This window comes from Notothenia rossii (assembly GCF_949606895.1).
Source record: "Notothenia rossii genome assembly, chromosome: 2".
Classification (NCBI taxonomy): domain Eukaryota; kingdom Metazoa; phylum Chordata; class Actinopteri; order Perciformes; family Nototheniidae; genus Notothenia; species Notothenia rossii.
Genome location: NC_136904.1, coordinates 7,609,101 through 7,630,042, shown reverse-complemented (window position 1 = coordinate 7,630,042; position 20,942 = coordinate 7,609,101). Strand labels below are relative to the sequence as shown.

The 20,942-nt window shown below is 40.3% G+C and overlaps 1 protein-coding gene across 1 annotated transcript in view; it reads left to right on the top strand.

Moving 5' to 3' along the window:
- Nucleotides 1–265: 265 nt before the first annotated feature.
- Nucleotides 266–20,942, top strand: part of chst8 (carbohydrate (N-acetylgalactosamine 4-0) sulfotransferase 8) — a 160,409-nt gene continuing 139,732 nt past the window's right edge. Inside the window, exon 1 of the mRNA XM_079667212.1 lies at nt 266–2,541. Within this exon, the coding sequence (XP_079523338.1) occupies nt 2,466–2,541 (76 nt within the window). The 5' untranslated portion in view covers nt 266–2,465. The remainder of the gene's footprint in view (nt 2,542–20,942) is intronic.

Genomic DNA, 20,942 nt, shown 5'->3' with positions numbered 1-20,942 from the left:
CAAACTAAATACAATGTGTTGATTAGTCATCTTTAAATGAATTCTCTAAAGAGGCTAGTTGCTTTCAGGACTTTGTGCTAAGCTAACTAGCTGCTAGCTCACTGCTAACCAGGGGCGGACTGGGACTAAAAATCAGCCCGAACTCTCGACCGGCCCACTTCGGTACCGCTGGCCCACCTCGGTACCACAAGTAAATATCGCTAGTCAATTGTCAATGGGGGGGGGGGGGGGGTGGGGGTGCTAGTGACTTATCCGACCGCGGCCCACTTCAGTACCGGCCCATCGGGATCAGTCCCGAACGTCCCGATGGCCAGTCCGCCGCTGCTGCTAACGTATAATGTCATGGATGTATAAAACATTGGTTTATATTTTCTAACGGAAAGCCAAAAAAAATATTTCAAAGTCTCCTCAAGTATGAAGTAACACAATTGGATATCTGATCATAAACTAATTAATTAACATCATGCTGATGAGTTGGTTTTAGAGTTTCTAGTTTGTGATTCATGTTGAAATGCAGCATATTACATATATTTACATCTTAATTTGATGCAGCTCCACATTGTGATGTTAAGCACTGAAGTGTGTTAAAATGTGTGCACATATTTGGTCCATATAGCCACGTCTCACCAGTCAGAGAGGCCCTCCTCTGGCTTGTGACGCCATGCTTGGTTTGCTGTGCAGTCGTCCATTCATGTGTGTTCTCATGTGCCCTGTTCACTGCCAGCGCTTAGTCAAAATAACTGCTCCATTATCACAATGCACTTCCATATCCATCAGCCAGGGAGAAGTGTGTCATTTTTAGACTTGCGTGCTGAAGCGCTTCAGGGTTTCTCATTTTAAATGGGAAAACATTAACACACCGAAGGAAATCAGATGTAAAACAGATTATATTTACATTCACTATCGCAGTGCTTAGAAGTGTAAGCAGTTTTAAATGTAGAGGCATTGTTGTCTGGACTGAAGCCTGCAGCAACTGGCATGAAAACACTGTTTTCACAATATCTTTTTTTAGGCTTTATCTTTTATTTTAGTAATCTGTAATGCTTTGTGTGCATGACACCAGAAGAGGAAGAAGTACTCAGATATTTTACTTCAGTAAAAGTACAAATACAACAGTGTTATAATGGAAGAAGTACTCGGAAAATATACTTAAGTAAAAGCACAAAGGTAATAGCATCAATATATACTGTAGTACAAAAAGTACTTATAATGAGGTTTGGCTCGTTTTAGAATCATATAAAGTTATATAATTGTAATTAATAATGCATTATTTATTTTATTATTTGAATGATGCACATGGTTGGGGATTATTTAATTTACTTTATATACTGTTGGGTAACTTAAAGATGGGGTATGTAATTTATTTCAGAAACACTTGTTATTTTCCATGGAATGCTCTTAACATCCCGATAGCAATAAATAAATGAAGTGCTTTGACAATAAATACATACAACAATGTCATCTGTGGAAGCCGTGGCGCTGTAAAAAGCACGACCAATTATTTTAGCCGGTCCGGCTAAAATAACTGGATGGCCTCCCTGCCTGTCAGCCTTCCATCTGTGCACAAACTGATCTCGTGCCCTCATTGGTCATGTGCACGTTCGTGTGTGTTGGAGGAGGGGCTCTGTAAGGAAGTGGCAGATATGTTCCGGCTGTGTATTTTCAAATCCTAGCGCAGTCGAGCTGGTTTCTCCAAAATGACCTACCCCACCTTTAACCTATTATAATATACAATAATTATTTGGTTGGTTTACATCTTGTGTTAATAACATACATACTGTATGCAGTGGCGGCGCCAGGGTATGGCTGGGGTAGGCTATAGCCATACCAAGAAATGGCTTAGCTCTACCTTAGCCCGACCATGAAAAATGATGCTAAAGTAAGCATGTTGAGAACACGGATTGCAAAAATCTAACGGTCGTGTCCACAACACACAAACTGATCCTGAAGTGCACGTTACCGACGCAATATGGTTGAGACCATTCGGGCTTATGCTAGAGGGGTGTAAGGAATAGTCTAAGTAGTGGGGGAGTTTTATACACTAAAGGTGTGGAAATTCTCTCGCGTTATAATATCAGCGCGGTCAGATCAAAATGCAATCAGAGCAACGAAACGTTGGGTCTGCTGCGTCATGCATTACTGATACGTCACGTTCACAGTGAAAAGTCCCCAAACTCGCGCCGAGTAAATTGCAGATAGACAGCAGAACTTCTAGGATTAATTGTATATTTCGGATGGATATATTTTTTCTTAAACGCCCTAGCATTGAGGTACAACAAGTCGAACAGGCGCTTTAATGCGACCCTACAAGGATGCCTTTATGGATTTACAGTGACTCATATGCATTTCCCTGACTCTGCCTGTGACCTCTGCTGGCTGCGAACGCTTATCTAAGAAACAGCAGTGGTGATGCACGGAACAGCAACCTGGGCCTGCTGGCTATCAGCAGAGGAGTAAGGCACTGGATGTGCAGCGTGTCATTGACATTTTCGCTTCCAACCACAACAACCGGCGGATCGCGCTGCTTTGAGAACGTCAATAGTGAGTTTTGAATATATTTGGTAATAATGGGTCATTTGAAAAAGTGTTTTGTATGACAATAGAGACACAGGCCACCTGTTGTGTGCTGTATCTGTCTCTCTCTGTTTACCTGTGTGTGTCTGTGTCTCTCCCTCTCTCTCTGTCTGTCTCTCCCTCACTCTCTCTCTCTCTCTCTCTCTCTCTCCCTCTCCATGTCAATTCTATATGCGAACTTTTCTTTTTTCTGCCACTGCTTAGCATGTTGTAACAACGTGGAATTAGCAGAATAGGCTATTGTATTGTTTAACTCACACCTGTTGCTCTCGATGTAATTTAGCTGATAAAAGGAGGCTAATAAAAGCCTCACGCGTGGCGTTTCACTGTCAAGGGGTGCGATATAGCGTGTAATTACATTACAAATACTGACTCGAGCCCCACCACTGTATGGGTTAGCCCTACCACAGACTACCCAACAAAAATACTCTGGCGCAGCCACTGACTGTATGCTACGTAGCTAGTAACCAATTTAAAACTATTGAAACAAATGGTGGAGTAAAACATTTAAATGTTCCTACAAAATTAAGTGCAGTCAAAATTAAAAAGTTGCATAACGTGAAACACGTACGTTAAATGTGTTAAAATACAAGTTCTTCACGTTTTCAGAACTTGAGTAAATGTACTTAGTGACATTTCACCAGTTTTGTCAATATACCTCCATGTAAGTGATTCTGAAAGTGTGTCCTCAGCACTTCCTGTTATTACTCTGATGGGCCGTTCATAACCGTAAACCTTCTCAATGAATATGAGTCACCTATAGTGTACAGTATATAAAGTATATGAAGCGGAGGGAAATGGCTATATAAAACCCACATTTGGTTAATGAGCCCTGCGTTTCCAAAGCGCAGGAATAAATGAATACTTGGAGTGCTCCTGTTGAGTGGAAAAGGTCCCTCTTTCGGCCCGTGGCACCTGCTGTTTGGAGGTCTTTGGGGGCGCGATGAAGCAAGAGGGAGAGTGTCATTATGAGTATTTTCCCTCCGCAGCAGCAGGGCGGGTCAGGAGTTTAGATTAGCATTTTAATGAGAGGAGCAGCGGAAAAGCGCAGCGGGGTGAGCTATCAGGTGACACGCAGAGTATGTAAATGATTAATAACAGGATCAAGAATGCATTGGGATCCTGTTAAGCAAATGAGGAGCCTGTCAGAATGCAATTGCAGTATTGATACTATGTCAGAGGTACAGCTTTCCCCGAGTCCTCCTCCAAATGTAATCTGGCGGTGAATTAGTGGGAATTAATGAGATTTCTCAAGGTAATATTTAGGAACAAGGTCCAGTAACAACTGATAAGGGTCTCAAGGAAGGCAAGGCAAGTGTATTTATATAGCAATATAGGCAATTTAAAGTGCTTTACACAAATGAAAGACGTTAAGAACATGGCATTTAAAAACAGTCATTAAAAAGCAAAGATAATAAAATAAACATTAAAAGAAAAAATACATGAATACAAGTTACAGTGATAATAATAATAATAATAATAATTAATAGTTCAATTAAAAGCAAGACAATTTCCTTTGTTTGATTGCTTTAATAATGAAATGTATGTATTTATTTACTTATTTACTCACTTACAGGGACAGTCACAACACTATACATTTCTGGATATGCGGCAGAGTTAACCAAGACGCTGTTATTCATCTGTAGTCGCGGGACAGAGCTTGTAAAAATAACCTTAAAAACAAAGATAGAGGCTCTCAAAACTGTAAATGATCATATAGAACAAAACATGCTTATTAAAAAGCAAGAAGGTATAAGAACATATTAGACACATCGTCTAATCCGAGGTTTGTTTTGCAAATAAGACAACTTTGGATACTCCAAAAATAGTCTCTCGGTACCTCGTGTTCTTCCTCTTCCTCCAAAAGAGTAAAGCAAACGGGACGTGACGGCAGTTTCTACGTTTGTGGGCGATGAGCATGATGCATATTACCCAGCTTTGGCTTTTATTATACCATTTCATCACATCAAATTAGAAATGAGTGCTGCCATCCGGTTAACTCTTTCCTGCCCTGAGAGGAATCTGCATGGAGACGTGTCCAAGCAGTATACTCCACTAGCAGCTGATCATGAAGTCAATCACTTGTATCTGGTGATTTATTATCTGAAAGAGGACATAAGGCAGTTAGTAAAGGGCAGATTATCCTTTAATCATAAGGTTGGTGGTTCATCCCCAGTTGCTCCTGTCAAAAAAGCACATACAGTAAGTGTGGACGGATGATTGAGGCACACATTGTGCACTTTCGGGTAAGATATTAAGCATATACTGTATAAAAGCAGTCCATGTGTCGTTCCAAAATGAAAGTGACTTTTAAAAAGTATCCCGGAGACTTTTTATGATATTTAATGTCTACCATAGCTGCCATTAACTTTGCGGAAGCTGCACTTAAAAGGTAATGTGTGTCAAAGGTCTGCCTCGTACTGCCACAGTGAGCCGCTAACTGACAGGGAGGCGATGGATGGGGATGGATGTGAGATGAATGATTTTAGGTTCCCCCTTGGAGATGATCTATTGGACAGCGAGAGGCAGGCAGAATGTAAATGATTGTGTAACAAATGTGTCAGTGTTTCATCAGTGGTGCAGACTTCTGGGAAACACATCGTATCAGTACCGCAGCAGGACTTCTCACCAGGTGGAGCTCTGATATTCCCCAGTAGGAATAGAAATGGGAAATTTCCTCACACAGGCTGTCTTTTTGGACCCTGTTTAGTGCAGGACAGAGAACAGGAAGAGGTGCTTTCAGGCCAGAGAGGAGATTCAGTCAAAGTCAAAAGTCAACTTTATTGTCAATCTTTCAGTTTGTGTGTACAGACAGAGAGATCGAAATACCCTTTCCCACAATCCAGAATACAAAAACAAATATATATACAAATATGTATATATACAGGGCCGTCCCTCCCTACAGGCCGATCATGGAGACCTCACCTTGCGGAGGGGGGCCTTATCTGAGCCGAAAATGTGGCGCACTTACGGCCCGTCCACACAGCAGCGTTTAAAAAATCTCCCAACGCTTCTCTGCCCATTCACTTTGAATGGGGTGACGTCACGTTGCCTCACTTTTCGCCGAACTGCATTGTGGGAAGCAAAGCGAAGATTTCCAGGATTTTCGGGATTCAAAAGTAGAGCAATGTTCAACTTTTGAAGCTGAGGTGGAAGCGTCAGCCAATCAAATCCCGTTTATGCAAATCTGACAGTACAAGCGCTAGCCAATCAAACCGCGTGTAAGCTGGAAGAGACATACCGCAGTTCATTTTCTATATTCCTGAAAGAATGGAGGAGAAATTAGTTATTGCTGTAGCAAATCACCCGGTTCTTTATGACCAGTCGCTAATAACTTACCGGGATACAAACCGGAGGAACCAGGCATGGAGGGAGGTGGCAGAGACAGTGGGTGAAACTGGTAGGTTTTCGCCTGTTTGGGGATTTTATATCCAGTTTACTTCGTTTTAACATTGCTATTGCTTTGTATGTCTGGGGCGGGAGATTCATGTGATTGGTTGTTGGTCGCGTTGCTCGCAAAAAATCCCCAAGCTTTCAGACACGCCCACCTCCAAGATTTTTTTAACGTGGCTGTGTGGACGTACCGTTAGTGTGGCGCGGCACGGTTTCGTAGCTGCGAGGCTCCACTAGCACATCCCGTCCATCCGTCCGTCCGTTGACGACGCTTGCGAAACAGAGGGCCTCATCATATAACTTTGCGTGGGGCCTCATGTTGGCCAGGGACGGCCCTGCCTATACAGGACTGTCTCAGAAAATTAGAATATTGTGATAAAGTTCTTTATTTTCTGTAATGCAATTAAAAAAACAAAAATGTCATACATTCTGGATTCATTACAAATCAACTGAAATATTGCAAGCCTTTTATTATTTTAATATTGCTGATTATGGCATACAGCTTAAGAAAACTCAAATATCCTATCTCTAAATATTAGAATATCATGAAAAAGTATACTAGTAGGGTGTTCAACGAATCACTTGAATCGTCTAATTAACTCGAAACACCTGCAAGGGTTTCCTGAGCCTTGAAAAACACTCAGCTTGGTTCAGTAAACTAAATCACAAGTATGGGGAAGACTGCTGATCTGACTGCTGTCCAGAGGACCGTCATTGACACCCTCCATCAGGAGGGTAAGACACAAAAAGAAATTTCTCAAAGAGCAAGCTGTTCACAGAGTGCAGTTTCAAAGCACATCCACAAAAAGTCTGTTGGAAGGGGGAAATGTGGCAGGAAACGCTGCACAACCAAGAGAGATGACCGCAGCCTTAACAGCATTGTGAAGAAGAGTCGCTTCCAGAATTTGGGGGAGCTTCAAAGACAGTGGACTGAAGCTGGAGTCCAGGTATTAAAAGTCACTGTTCACAGACGTGTCCGGGAAATGGGCTACAATAGCCGTATTCCCATGGTCAAGCCACTTCTGAACTCAAGACAACGGAAGAGGCGTCTGACTTGGGCTAAGGAAAAGAAGCACTGGACAGTTGCACAGTGGTCCACAGTCCTCTTTTCAGACGAAAGCAAGTTTTGTATTTCATTTGGAAGTCAAGGCGCCAGAGTCTGGAGAAAGGCTGGAGAGGAGCAAAATCCAAGTTGCTTGAAATCCAGTGTGAAGTTCCCACAGTCAGCGATGGTTTGGGGAGCCATGTCAGCTGCTGGTGTTGGTCCACTGTGTTTCATCAAGCCCAGAGTAAATGCAGCTGTGTACCAAGAGATTTTAGAGCACTACATGCTTCCGTCTGCTGAAAAGCTCTATGGAGATGAGGAATTCATTTTCCAGCATGATCTGGCACCTGCCCACAGTGCCAAAACCACCAGTAACTGGTGTACTGACCATGGCATTACTGTCCTCGATTGGCCTGCAAATTCCCCTGACCTGTACCCCATAGAGAATATGTGGGGTATTGTGAAGAAGAAGCTGAAAGACACCAGACCCAACAATGCTAATGAGCTAAAGGCCGCTATTGAAGCATCCTGGGCATCCATAACACCTCAGCAATGCCACAGGCTGATTGCCTCCATGCCACGCCGCATTGATGCAGTAATCCGTGCAAAAGGATTCCCAACCAAGTACTGAGTGCATTAATGGACATTTTCAAATGTTTGATTGTGTTTTGCTGTTATAAATCTTTTTTTTTTACTTGGTCTGAGGAACTATTCTAATTTTTTGAGATAGGATTTTTGAGTTTTCTTAAGCTGTATGCCATAATCAGCAATATTAAAATAATAAAAGGCTTGCAATATTTCAGTTGATTTGTAATGAATCCAGAATGTATGACATTTTTGTTTTTTTAATTGCATTACAGAAAATAAAGAACTTTATCACAATATTCTAATTTTCTGAGACAGTCCTGTATACACAATCAAAAGACACATTTATACATGTGATGTGTGATGTAACCATGCAGCAAGGTCATTCCGAAGTAATGGAGTCCATGCGGTGAAACGTAAACCTTCAAAATGTCACGCACAGTAGATACAAGGATATCTTGACTCACCTTTCATTGTGTGTTGAAGGGTAAAACAATTCAATCGAAGGAAGGAAATGTACAAATGTCTAGCAAGCATTTCAAGAAAGTTGGTCCATAGAAGTATTTAGATATGTTACTTGCTTGATTAGTAACAATAGTGATGCCACAGTGTAGAAATACTCCATTACAGGTAAACGTTATGCTCTCAAAATGTTTACTTAAGTGAAAGAGGCCCTTGTGCTTTTTGGGTTTTCCCTTTTCTTGTAGTGTGTTCTTTTAGTTTTATGCAAAATAAAGATATTTTTGAACATTACAGCATGGAGACAAGTCACAGTATGAGACACTAAACACTAATATCAACCTGAAAATGAGCAGAATATATCCTCTTTCACTACAGAAGATTTAACATCAAAATGTTTATCTACAAAAAAGTCAACATACTGTACCTTTCCCAACTCCTAATAATTATATTATGACTATAATGAGGCATAAATGTGTTCATTGCTTTCATGTTCCAACATTACTACATATGTATTAACAACACATACTTCTGGTTAGCTTTTGAATATCACCAAGGGATCAATGGAGACTCTCATTTCTCTTTTGAGTTGTAATGGAGTAAAAGTATACATACATTACCTCTTAATTGTACATAAATAATGTGAATAATGCTTGTACTCACACTGGTTAACCAAGATGTCACTCGTTTGTAGGCATGTGCTAATTGCTGAAGTGAAATTGCATACCTTTTTATTTCCCCAAGATGCAAATTACAAAACCTTCTCAGTTTGAGATCATGTTTTGTTTCTACAGCCAATTATGTCTTCCTGCGTTCACACACCCCTCCTATACAATCCAAGGCCAGCGTAGCAAAACCTTGAACAAAGCTGGAAGTGTGTGTTCAAGTAATTACCACCCAGGGATTGTGTTTAGTGGTTCATGGCATCCAAAACACAGCCTGCCCCACGCTTTCTTAATTACTCTAATTACACTGCTGATTCCTGTTGTGGCTTGACTTCTGATTCCTTCCTGAGAAACAGCCAGTGGGAAATAAACTCAAACGTACACAAGATTTACTGTAGGCAGAGCTTTCAAAATAAACACTAAAAAGTCTCATTGTAACCTATAGCGAAAACAGACCAAAGGCAGATTTGAACCATAACATCACGCTGCATATTAATGACATTTGGAGCTGTTGCATTTGTATGTAAAACATTTAAGAGACCACATTTCGTGCCTTTCAGAAATATTAATTGTCGTTTTAAGCAATAACAGTTAGTTTTTTAAGCTGCTGTGTCAAATTACTCAGTTTAACATTCATTGAAGCATTTTTTGCTCGAGGATATATTCTGCTAATGTTCATGTCTCCATGCTTTAATGTTCAAAAAGCTCTTTATTTTTCTCATACTGCCTGTGCTGCAGCACCTCTTTTCACCCTCTGTCTGAAACCAGAGCCCAGTCTGCTCTGATTGGTCAGCTGGCCGGCTCTGTTGTGATTGGTCAACAGCTTAGAGATGTCCCGCCCCTTAGCCTATCATGTACAATGTGTTGGAGAGCTAGCCAATAGAAGCGCAACTGTTACATAGCGATGTCACTATTTAAAAACACATTTGTTTTTAGCCTTTGCAGACCATTAAAAAGCTATATATAAACACACCACAGGAAAGGGAAACCCCAAAAAGCATAATATGGCCTCTTTAACATATACGTATTCTTACTGAATAAGTTAAAACCTTTCAGGTGTAATTGATCTGCTCAAGGTGAGTTCAATTATATTTCCTCAAATAGAAGTCAAGTACAGAGTTATGCAAAAGTCATTAGGTCAAATTGTAGTTCTTTCATTTTAATTGTATGGCCTCAGCATCAGCATACCTTTCATTATAAACACCAGTACATAAATAATGGAAGAGAAAAATAGTCATTATATTTTTTTATTTGCAAATCATACAACACACACCTTTTATTTATCCTCACTGTGCCTGATTCCATTTCCTTCCTGTACCTCGCTGCAGACTTACACGTGGACGTAATTCATGACAATATTGACACCAATCTTGAATGCATTTCACTCCCCTGCCTGTGTAAAACTTCCATTTCTATAATGGATGTTGTGGAGTGCAGATATCCATAAAGTATTGACCTTGAGCCGAATAAAGTGAAGACAATAGAAACTCCAGAGGCCCTGCCCTGCAGTTGACCCCCCTGCTTTCGCTCCATTGGCAGTGTAAGCGATCGATAAAGTATCACACAAAAGAATAAGTTAAGATATCTTTCACCTCTACGCATCCATTTTGACATTCCTCCAATATCTGGGATGTCATTTGTAAGGAGTATAAATGATCCGCGAGTCACCCTATCCCCTTACATTCTCACAGGGAAATAAACTACTGTAGTAGCTGCAGATAGCGGGACATCTGGCAAAGTGGGGAATTATATTTGTGCATCACTGTAACAAGAGAGCACATTTCTCACTGGGGACACGAGAAATGAGACTGCTGGGTGCCAAATCGTCTAATTAATTCAGAGGCGCCATGGAAGTGCTCTGTAGATTAGCAGATTGGACCACAAACAAGAAAAACTGTGTCTTTTTATACTTATGAAAGCGGGCAGTGGGGTCATATTTCACTTAACGGGCTGATGTCAACAGATGTTGTGTTATGGGATGGCTCTTTTATTTCCCTTGGCTTTGTTTGCTGTTTAGCGCTCAAAGCCACACAAATCCCCCGATAAGTAGCGGTGGAATTCATTCCTCTGCAGAGATGTATTTACTAAGTCATTTGGGAAATTAACAAAAAAGGGGCACTTTTTGTTTTCCTATAAAGCTGAAGACGTTCTATGGAGAGAGGATCTCTGTGCCGCAGATAATGGTTTCGTCCTCGGAGACAACACACAGCATTATGCCAAACCCAGCTCAGTGAATGAAAGGTTTCAAACAGTGAAGTGTTATCCCTCTGTAATAGCAACAGAACCACTCCAGCGGCCAATAATGAATGGAACAGATAATAATGTAACCAACTACATTATTCAAATGATCTCTCGGCAGTCAGAGCTGTGTGTAATGATGCTCTCTATTCGACAGTCTGTGAAACTGCAACCATTCATTCCCAGCGCACACACACACACACACGCAGACACACACACACACACACACACACACACACACACACACACACACACACACACACACACACACACACACACACACACAAAAGTACATGACGTGATTATGTATGCCTCTCATGTCTTTGGCAGAGGACAAGGCCACGCTCGCTATGGCTCGTAAAAAATAAATGTTTCTTCCTCATTCAGAATCTAAATCACTTTATCATATAAGTACAGTTGATAGGCGTGACATTCTTATGGTGACTCCTCTGCAGCTCACACAGTCAAACGAGAGAACAATGTGAGGAACTGTAATATCAGGAACAAAGATATGATACTCAGCAGAAAACATGTCACCTCAGCATCTGGATTATGAGATAGATGTTTAGGTATACGTGTCTTAGTGCTCTTGAAGATCTTCTAAAATCATTATTTTTTTCCCTTACAGTATGTGCTGTTATATCGATGGCGTGGTCCGATATTGCTTGTTATTTGTTCATTTTTAATAATAATACATTTGATTTCAAAGCGCATTTCCAGGTGCTCAAAGACGCTTTACAGTGGTTTGATAAAACATGATAACATAGAATAAAGAATAGAAAAATAAATAAATATTAAAACAGCAACACAGCATAATTCACAAATGAAAAGCCAGTCTGAAGAGGTGTGTTTCGGTCCGTGTTTTGAAAGTGGATGGGTCGGTGCAGTCTCTGATGTGTTGTGGAAGGGAGTTCCAGAGGGTGGGGGCAGCGATGGAGAAGGCTCTGTCCCTCCAGGTTCGGAGCTTGGTTCGTGTGGGGATAGAGAGGAGGTTCGCTTTTGATGAACGAAGGCTGCGGGAGGGGGTGTAGTGGTGGGTCAGGTCGGTGAGGTAGGGGGGGTGCCTGGTTATTGAGAACTTTGTGTGTTAGCAGAAGGATTTTGAAGTGTATTCGTTGACGGACAGGGAGCCAGTGCAGGTTTTGAAGGACGGGGGTGATTTTTTAACCATGGAGTATAAGATATCGCCAAATAATTTAGTGATCACATGACCAAAGACTATGTATGAGACCAAGGTTTATATTCCCAACCAAATGTAATCATAATATGCCCAGATGAAATTTCAAGGAAGTAAGATAAGGTGATATTACATTATATTTGAAAATTTTAAACTGTTTAATGGTGATTCATGAATAGTAGAGGTTTTCATTTATTTTCTATGTATTTAGCTGATTCTAAAGGTATCCAAAAGTATCCATATTGAACATTTATTTTTACATTACTAATGAATTAAAAAAAAAAATTGTGTTCAGTAACTTCGAGTTTATGGAAATTAGTAAAGTTCAATATTCTTTCAGTTTGATTTAAAGAAAAAATCCATGATAGGAGTCGGATAAAATAAAAATAAACCGTATTCCCATTGATTATTTTACTTATTAAATCATGGACATGTGCTTTTCAGTAACTGACTATATCTGACCCTGAACATACAGTATATCTTCGTGAGGAGCATATCAAATACATTTTCTTGGGAACACTGTGCAGTATTTTCTAGATCAGGGGTGTCCAAACATTTTTCAACGAGGGCCACATACAGAAACATATACGAAGGGCTGGGCCACTCACTAGAGGTATACTGCCTCATAAGTTCAGTTATAAGTTAGAAAAATCAATCGCTAAATTATTCTTGATACTTGAAAATGCTTTAAGAAACAGAACAGCCTACATCACAGCTTCGCCTCATAGGGTTTCATTTATTTAGTTGGCAGCTCATTCCTTAAAGCAGAAGCCTCAGATATCTTTAATAAGTGGAAATATGAAGGGTATATTTCAAGCTTAATATGTAAATACGTTATTAGGCTTTTTTCTTATCAATTTAAATTAGTTAGAAAATGTTTTCAACTTTAAAAACTGTGCTTATGAGTACTGTGTAATATATGTGTACGTATATATTTACAAAGTACAATATAAGACAAGCACAAGTTTCATTTGTGGGCCGTACTCCATTATACTTTTTTAATTTGCTGAGTGCCGATTCAAAATGGTCCGTGTTCCACTTTGACCGTGGGGCGTAGTTTGGACACCCCTGCACTATGTGAATCACTCCAATTAAAAACCCTAGCTGTGGCTCCGAGGTGTTGGAGTATTATGTGCTTTATTCAGTAACTGACTACATCTGACCCTGAACATACGATATATCTTCGGCATATAAAACACACTTTTTTGGGATCACTGTGCAGACATCAAATCAAATTCCTCGTACGTGTCAACCTACCTGGTAATAAACCTGTTTCTGGTTCTGATTCTAATTCTGAGTATACACTATGTGAATCACTCCAATTAAAAACCCTAGCTTTGGCTCCGAGGTGTTGCATGTCGCTGAGACCTTGACTCTGGCCCAGGTGAGTGGGATGCTGGGTGGGAAGACAGATGACACCGCAGAAGAAAGTCTGCGTCCCGGGGCTGACTGCATTATCCAGTCTGAACACCCACTCAGGAGCAAGACCCAGCAGGGCAGATGGGACCAGAGTCTGACTCATTTAAATAGACCTTGGAGTTGCCAATTGGCGTTTAGCCTGTGAACTGAGGCAGAAAATAACACCTTCTAAATAATGAAATAAGCCTTCATTTAATGAAAGATTCAGGCTCCATGTCCTTTAACTAAACCTGAAGACCTTGGATGAGGATTATGTTTCCATGGCAGTGCTTACCCACATTATATGAATATTTCTCAGCCCTTTAACATCTCTTCCTCTGGCAGGACCTGAAACGTTTTAATTTGCCGCATAAAAGAGGAGACTAATTGTTGTTGACACATGAGGCTACATAATAGAGCATTGGCAACTTACATGGAGGACACAATATAACAGGACCTCGCATATGTAACTGATGAGCATATAGTGTGACTAAACATACTGTAGACATGACAAGAATGGGTTCAAAGCCAAAAGATGTGCACTCATCTGGAGAAGACTGGTAAATAAGATGTATGCTGTGCGAGCGCTGTGGGGGCTGAAAACCCATCAAGCCGTAACTTATCATGTTCTTCTAATTAGAGTTCCAGCGTCCTCACCGGCAGTCAAAAAATTACACTCCATTAATATTCTGCCATTTACTTGGAGCACTTGCATAATTTTTTCATAAGCATAATGTGACTTAACATCAGAAGACGCCAGTTCTCAGCAGCGTGGCTCGCAAGACTCCATGTTTCTGCTCGGAAACAGTCCCCTAAATAGTGTATCACAGGCATAATGTGATTTAACAATCAATGGCATTGCTCTACAACCTCTGTGTTTCAATGTTGAGGCGGAAAGCTACTTACTGTGAGAGTGTAACTTAATATAGAGGCCGTACTATCAGCTTATCAGAAAACAGGTAGAGAACCATCTCCATATTGTTTCCACACCTTCTGTCATTCGTGTGGACTTTCCTCTGATAGTGTCTGACCAGAAGTCAGTGGTGGAAAACATCTATGCTTATTTCATAGCTTAGTGGAATTGTGGATCCTGATTGGTCTATTTGGAAATGTCAGAGGTTGTAAATACTCACTAACACACCACTGCTAAGGACAACAGACCATTGCTAAGGAGGATCAAGGGACTATGTGCAGTCATATAAATCAGCAGAAAGAAGTCCGGTAAATTCAACGCCAGCTGTGGACAACAAACATTCGTTTTCACCTTCGGGAAACACCATGGAATACTATTGGGAAAGGCAGAAGAGGACAGACAGGAAGTAACACTAAAGGGAACAACAGAAGAAGACAGACGAGAAGTAAACACTAAAGGGAACAGCAGAAGAAGACAGACAGGAAGTAAACACTAAAGAGAATAGCAGAATAAGATGGAGAGGAAGTAAACACTAAAAGTAACAGGAGAAGACAGACAGTAAGTAAACACTAAAGGGAACAGCAGCATAACACAGATGGGAAGTAAACACTAAAAGTAACAGCAAAATAAGACAGACAGGAAGTAAACACTAAAGGGAACATCAGAAGAAGACAGATGGGAAGTAAACATTACCAGTAACAGCAGAAGAAGACAGACGGGAAGTAAACACTAAAGGGAACAGCAGAATAACACATACAGGAAATAAACACTAAAGGGAACAACAGAAGAAGACAGATGGGAAGTAAACACTAGAGGGAATAGCAGAAGAAGACAGACAGGAAGTAAACACTAAAGGGAACAGCAGAATAAGACAGACAGGAAGTAAACACTAAAGGGAATAGCAGAATAAGACAGACAGGAAGTAAACACTAAAGGGAACGGCAGAAGAAGACAGACAGGAAGTAAACACTAACATGAACAGTAGAAGAAGACAGACAGAAAATAAAAACTAAAGGGAACAGCAGAATAAGAGAGACAGGAAGTAAAAACTAAAAGTAACAGTAGAATAAGACAGACGGGAAGTAAACAGTAAAGGGAACAGCAGAATAAGACAAACAGGAAGTAAAGACTAAAAGTAACAGGAGAAGAAGACAGACAGGAAGTAAACACTAAAGGGAACAGTAGAAGAAGACATACAGGAAATAAACACTAAAGGGAACAGCAGAAGAAGACAGACAGGAAGTAAACATTAAAGGGAACAGTAGAAGAAAACAGACAGGAAGTACACACTAAAGGGAACAGCAGAAGAAGACAGACAGGAAGTAAACACTAAAAGGAACAGCAGAAAAAGACAGACAGAAAATAAACACTAAAGGGAACAGCAGAAGAAGACAGACAGGAAATAAACACTAAAGGGAACAGCAGAAGAAGACAGACGGGAAGTAAACCCTAGAGGGAATAGCAGAAGAAGACAGACAGGAAGTACACACTAAAGGGAACAGCAGAAGAAGACAGACAGGAAATAAACACTAAAGGGAACAGCAGAAGAAGACAGACAGGAAATAAACACTAAAGGGAACAGCAGAAGAAGACAGACAAGACGTAAACACTAAAGGGAACAGCAGAGGAAGACAGACAGGAAATAAACACTAAAGGGAACAGCAGAAGAAGACAGACAGGAAATAAACACTAAAGGGAACAGCAGCAGAAGAAGACAGAAGTCAGAAATAATAAATCTGAATGTTGTTTAATGTAATGGTGAAAGAAATGGAGAGTTGAGAAACAGGTGAGAAATAGAAAAGCGAGTACAACATGTGTGTTCCTTTAAAAGTGTACAGACATTATTTGATGATGTGTTGAGAAACTTAGCAGTACATTCAGCTCGGCAAATTTGATTACTGCTGTGATGTTCTTCATACTTCACTGCACTTCTCATTGCTTTCCTGCTTCTGTGTCTTCATTTGTCGGAGCAACTTCATTATGGAGGTGTGAGGAAGTTAACATTACACTCAGCAAATGTATTGATTCTGTTATGTACTTTATTATTATGACATAAATACATCCCAAAATCCTGATTTGTTGTCTTTTCCATCAGTTGTTTAACATGGTGGATGTTATGGTTATTTATGATGTATCTTTCTATATTTGGTTCTTGGGAAGACACCAAAAGCTCTTTATCTTGAGCTGAAAGGCTTTTTGATCCACTGCTGTAGACCTGTGACTTTTCCAAAAGGGAGGACTTTGTATCAGACGCTGAGTCCTTGTCAGAGTAGTGTTGGAGGGCGTGACACATTCCTCGTGTGGACAGGTTTGTTAATTGGCTTCATAGCAGAAGACTCTGGAAGACAATAGCAAGGCAAACAAAAGCAGACAGCTGTTGGCTTTTCTGAGAGGGGAACCAAACGACTTGCTGAGGCAGAGGGCTCTCCGAGATTACATCTTACAGCCTGGAGTTGTCACATGACGCAATACGACCTGCGTTATCTCCCTCGGTGGTGTTACTGTTCGCTCACAGAAACTCACCTTGTTGCTGTCATTGAAACGAGGGAAAGGTGACAGGATCATTTGGTCCTCTTGAAATTGTTCCTTTGGGCTCTATTTTCTTTATTTGGGCACATGGTCATCCATTGCTCGTCCTTTTTTTCAACTTCTTCATTAAGTTATGTGTGTATACTAATCTGTAGTTGAAGGAGAGTTAATAATAACATGCTGCATTCAACCTCTGACCCCCCCCCCCACCTCTTTTCTGTTTTTGTTTGTCTCTTTATGTATTTTTCTTCGTTTTTTATTTTCTTCTCTTTCAAAGCGTCTTTGAGTTTTTAGAAAAGCGCTATATAAGTGTCATGTATTATTATTATTATTATTATTAGTAATAATATAGATTTTCCGCAGCTGTCACACAATGATGTCACTTCCTGTTTAGTAGCTTCTGGTTTAGATATGGAAGAAACGGTAAGCACGGGAAGTGAATGCTATCAGAATAATCCACTTGCTTCAAATAGGAAAAATGAAAGCTGTAAGTTAATTTATTTGACAGTGGAGATCTTATAAACATGTCGTTAAAATTATGCTTAATAGGTTTATTTTACCTTTGCAATAACAGTAAGCTATCAGGTATACTAGCAGCCTAGCTAGCTGTTACCTACAGTGCAGGAAAAACAATATATATATTTACAATATTATTTACAACTATGTTCAATCCAATTGTTATTCTTAAAAAACACTGAATATGTTTTAAATGGTCTTTATTTTCAGTTGTCAGCAACATAAGGAAAGTGTGGCATATGACACTCTTAATACGCTGCGGCTTACCTTGGAGTTTGATAAGAGTTTTGACAAACTGCCTGGAACACACTTCTAGCTTTATTGAAATATATCTAAATATACATCCCCATTTTTTGTGTGCAACCGTATTACGCTAATAAGCTTATCTCGTTCTTTGAATGCCAGTTTTTGTTTGGACTTAAGAGACTCCAATGAGGATATATTTCTGCTGAGCTGTTGACTTTATTTTTAGTTCTCTGGACTGAGCAAAGGACTCATTATTATGGTTTGGAAAATAAACTGTGGGGAGCTGAATTTGCATGATGTCTAGACAATAAGAGTTTCTCTGTATTTCAATGCAAGTTAAGTCAATGTGCTTTTGCCGGTTGTAAGATAACTCTTTTAGAGATTCATATTTCCTATTCATTGTAGGGTTGGCTGCCTTAACAATGGTAAAACTGCGTCATGACAGAACAAACAGTATAGGAGGTAAGTGTTGGAAATGGTCATTGGTTGAGCCACATTACTGATGAATTAGCTATTAAAGATCGATAAAAAAAGAATGAACAGCTTTTTACATTTCCATGAGTGCAGTTTAATCAGGTAGGAATAATGAAGAGCTCCATACAGTTTAATAGAAATAGACAACAAAAGGTTCCCTCCGTTCTTCATTTGATTTTTATTTGATTTGTGAAATCCACTCTGTTTAACCCTTTAAAGCCCAAATATAGAAACACATTAGATTTTTTTTTGACCTTTCAGATGTTGCTGTTGATTTTCTCTGGAGCAGAAAGGAAAGAGTTTTCACATTGTGGTACGTTTTTAGCGAAATGTTGTAATATTGCAACGTTGGGCTTAGGTGGGAGCAGAACTCATGTATTTCTACTCACATGTCTGAATAAATATATTGAACAACTAAGGGTTGATTTGCAGGACTGGTTGCTTACTTAGCCCTACATCAGTATATATAGCATGAATAATAATCTCACATCAGTCATATTTTCTATGAATAGTCATTTATTGAATATGGTAGTCCCAAAAACAGTTCCTATCGTCAGAAAAGCAGAGACGGGCGTCACACTTGGTGCATTGTGTGTTTGTGTACCCTTTACTGCAGTGTCTGCAGCGTCCTCTCTTTGTCTTCCCTGGAAAATGTGCCACTAGGTCCTTCAGTTGAGGTCCTTCGTCCTGTGGAGGCTGTGATCTCTTGGACGGGGTCCCGTTTGGTGGACTCCCATCACCTGAGGATGGTCTCTTCTGAGCATTCAACGGGCTCCCTGATGTCACTGTCGCTGCTGGGCTCCCGTTGCCTGAAGAGGGTCGTCCTCTCTTGGGTGTTTTCAGAGGAGTTGTGTTCACCTGATTGGAACAGAATCAATCAAGAGACATGTCAAAAATATTACAGTGAAATATAAAAAAATATTACAAACGGCAAATAGCAGAAATGCTTTCTTACCAGGATGAGAGAGGAAGCTGGATCCGCCTGAAACTGTCTCCTGGTCAGGATCTCCTGCTTTGCCATCTTTAGAGCTCTGCAGTCCCATTTGAGGAGCCAGGCGTTGATCACAGCAAGGACGATGGTGTGCCAGAAGATGTACACGTACCAGCGTCAGGACTTCGTGGGTCTGGTCCAGCAAAGGATGACACAAGTGTGACCGCTCTGCTGTCATACCATTTGGCAGCACAGATGTGGTGGTTGGCCTCCACTCGGATGTCAAAGCTTCCTCTCCCTTCTTTCCTCAAGCTCTGAGAAAGTAATCCAGGTTGGCAACTGCATACAGATGATCTCTCTTTCAATGATTAGTACATTAACTTTTCCCAATGTCTTCCTCATGGCTTTCGAAAATGGGCTTGTAGCACACAGCAGAATTGACGCTTGACAAACAAAGCAGGGGAATTATTATCTGGAATAAAAGGCTCTTTGACAGGATCCCCTCAGCGGAGGTCAGATGTCTTGAGTCCGAGGCGCTCCCCGATGATTGGATTATTCTGCTTTTCAAGCAGAAGCGCCGTCTGGCACACAAATGTAAAGTGCGAAAATGCAATGTTTAGTGCCTGATGAGATTCTAATAGAATAGGAGAATCCCCTTTGGAAGAAAATTCAAAGAAGAAGGCAACGCATGTGAGACATGTTGGGACTGAGGGCAATGTATAAAGCCATCTGAAGCTTGAAGACGAGATTGAAACTCACACTGAGGTAATCACAATCAGCCTTCATGTTGTAGGCAATCATAGCAGCGATAATCCTTCATATCCAAACAATCCCAGTGTTGGCAAACGTGTCGCTATTTAGATATCCGCAGGGTTGGGAGGGTTACTCCTGAAATGTATTCAATTACAATTTCTAGTTACCTGTACAAAAATCTAAAAGAGTTTCAAAATATAAAAGTAATTGCTTTTGGATTCAAATGCAATACAAATCGATGAGAGAAAATAAATATCAATAAGATGTTTTTAAGTGTTTTTTGTAAGACAGCAGAACAATGTGGTCTTAGTAAAGAAGATATTTAATAATAATAATAATAATAACATTAATAGATTACATTTGTATAGCGCCTTTCAAGGGACCCAAGACCGCTCTACGTGGTGAACAAACAAAGAAACAAAAGTGGCAAATAATAAAGTAAAACATGTAATAACAGTAGGAGTGGAAGCAGGGGGACTGTGATGAGTTAGGGGTCAAAGGCCATGGTGAACAGGTGAGTTTTTAATGATGACTTGAAGATGTCCACGGAAGCAGAAATGCGGATTTAGGATAAAAAATGTGTCCTTTGCTCAGAGCTTTCATGAAGCATATCTGTTGGTAGATAAACTACAGTTTAAAAAGGCAGAAATAAAATCTGAGCTCACAGATAATGCTCCGTTTTAGTCAGGGCCGTCCCTGGCCAACATGAGGCCCCACGCAATGTTATATGACGAGGCCCTCTGTTTCGCGTGCGTCGACGGGGGGATGGGTGGTGCTAGTGGGGCCTCGCAGCGGCGAAACCGTGCCGAGCCACACTATGTATAACATAAACTAGGGATTTCCCGATCACCTTTTTTTGCTCCCGATCCGATTCCGATCATTTGATTTTGACAATTTGCCAATACCGATTTTTCCCGATCCTATCTTTATGCAATGCATTAAAAGAAAAAAAAGAAAAAAAGCATTCAAGTTGTCCCTTAAGGTTATTTTTGTATTTAAATTGGATATTCTATCCAACATGGATATAGCTTCTTTTTTTCACACCA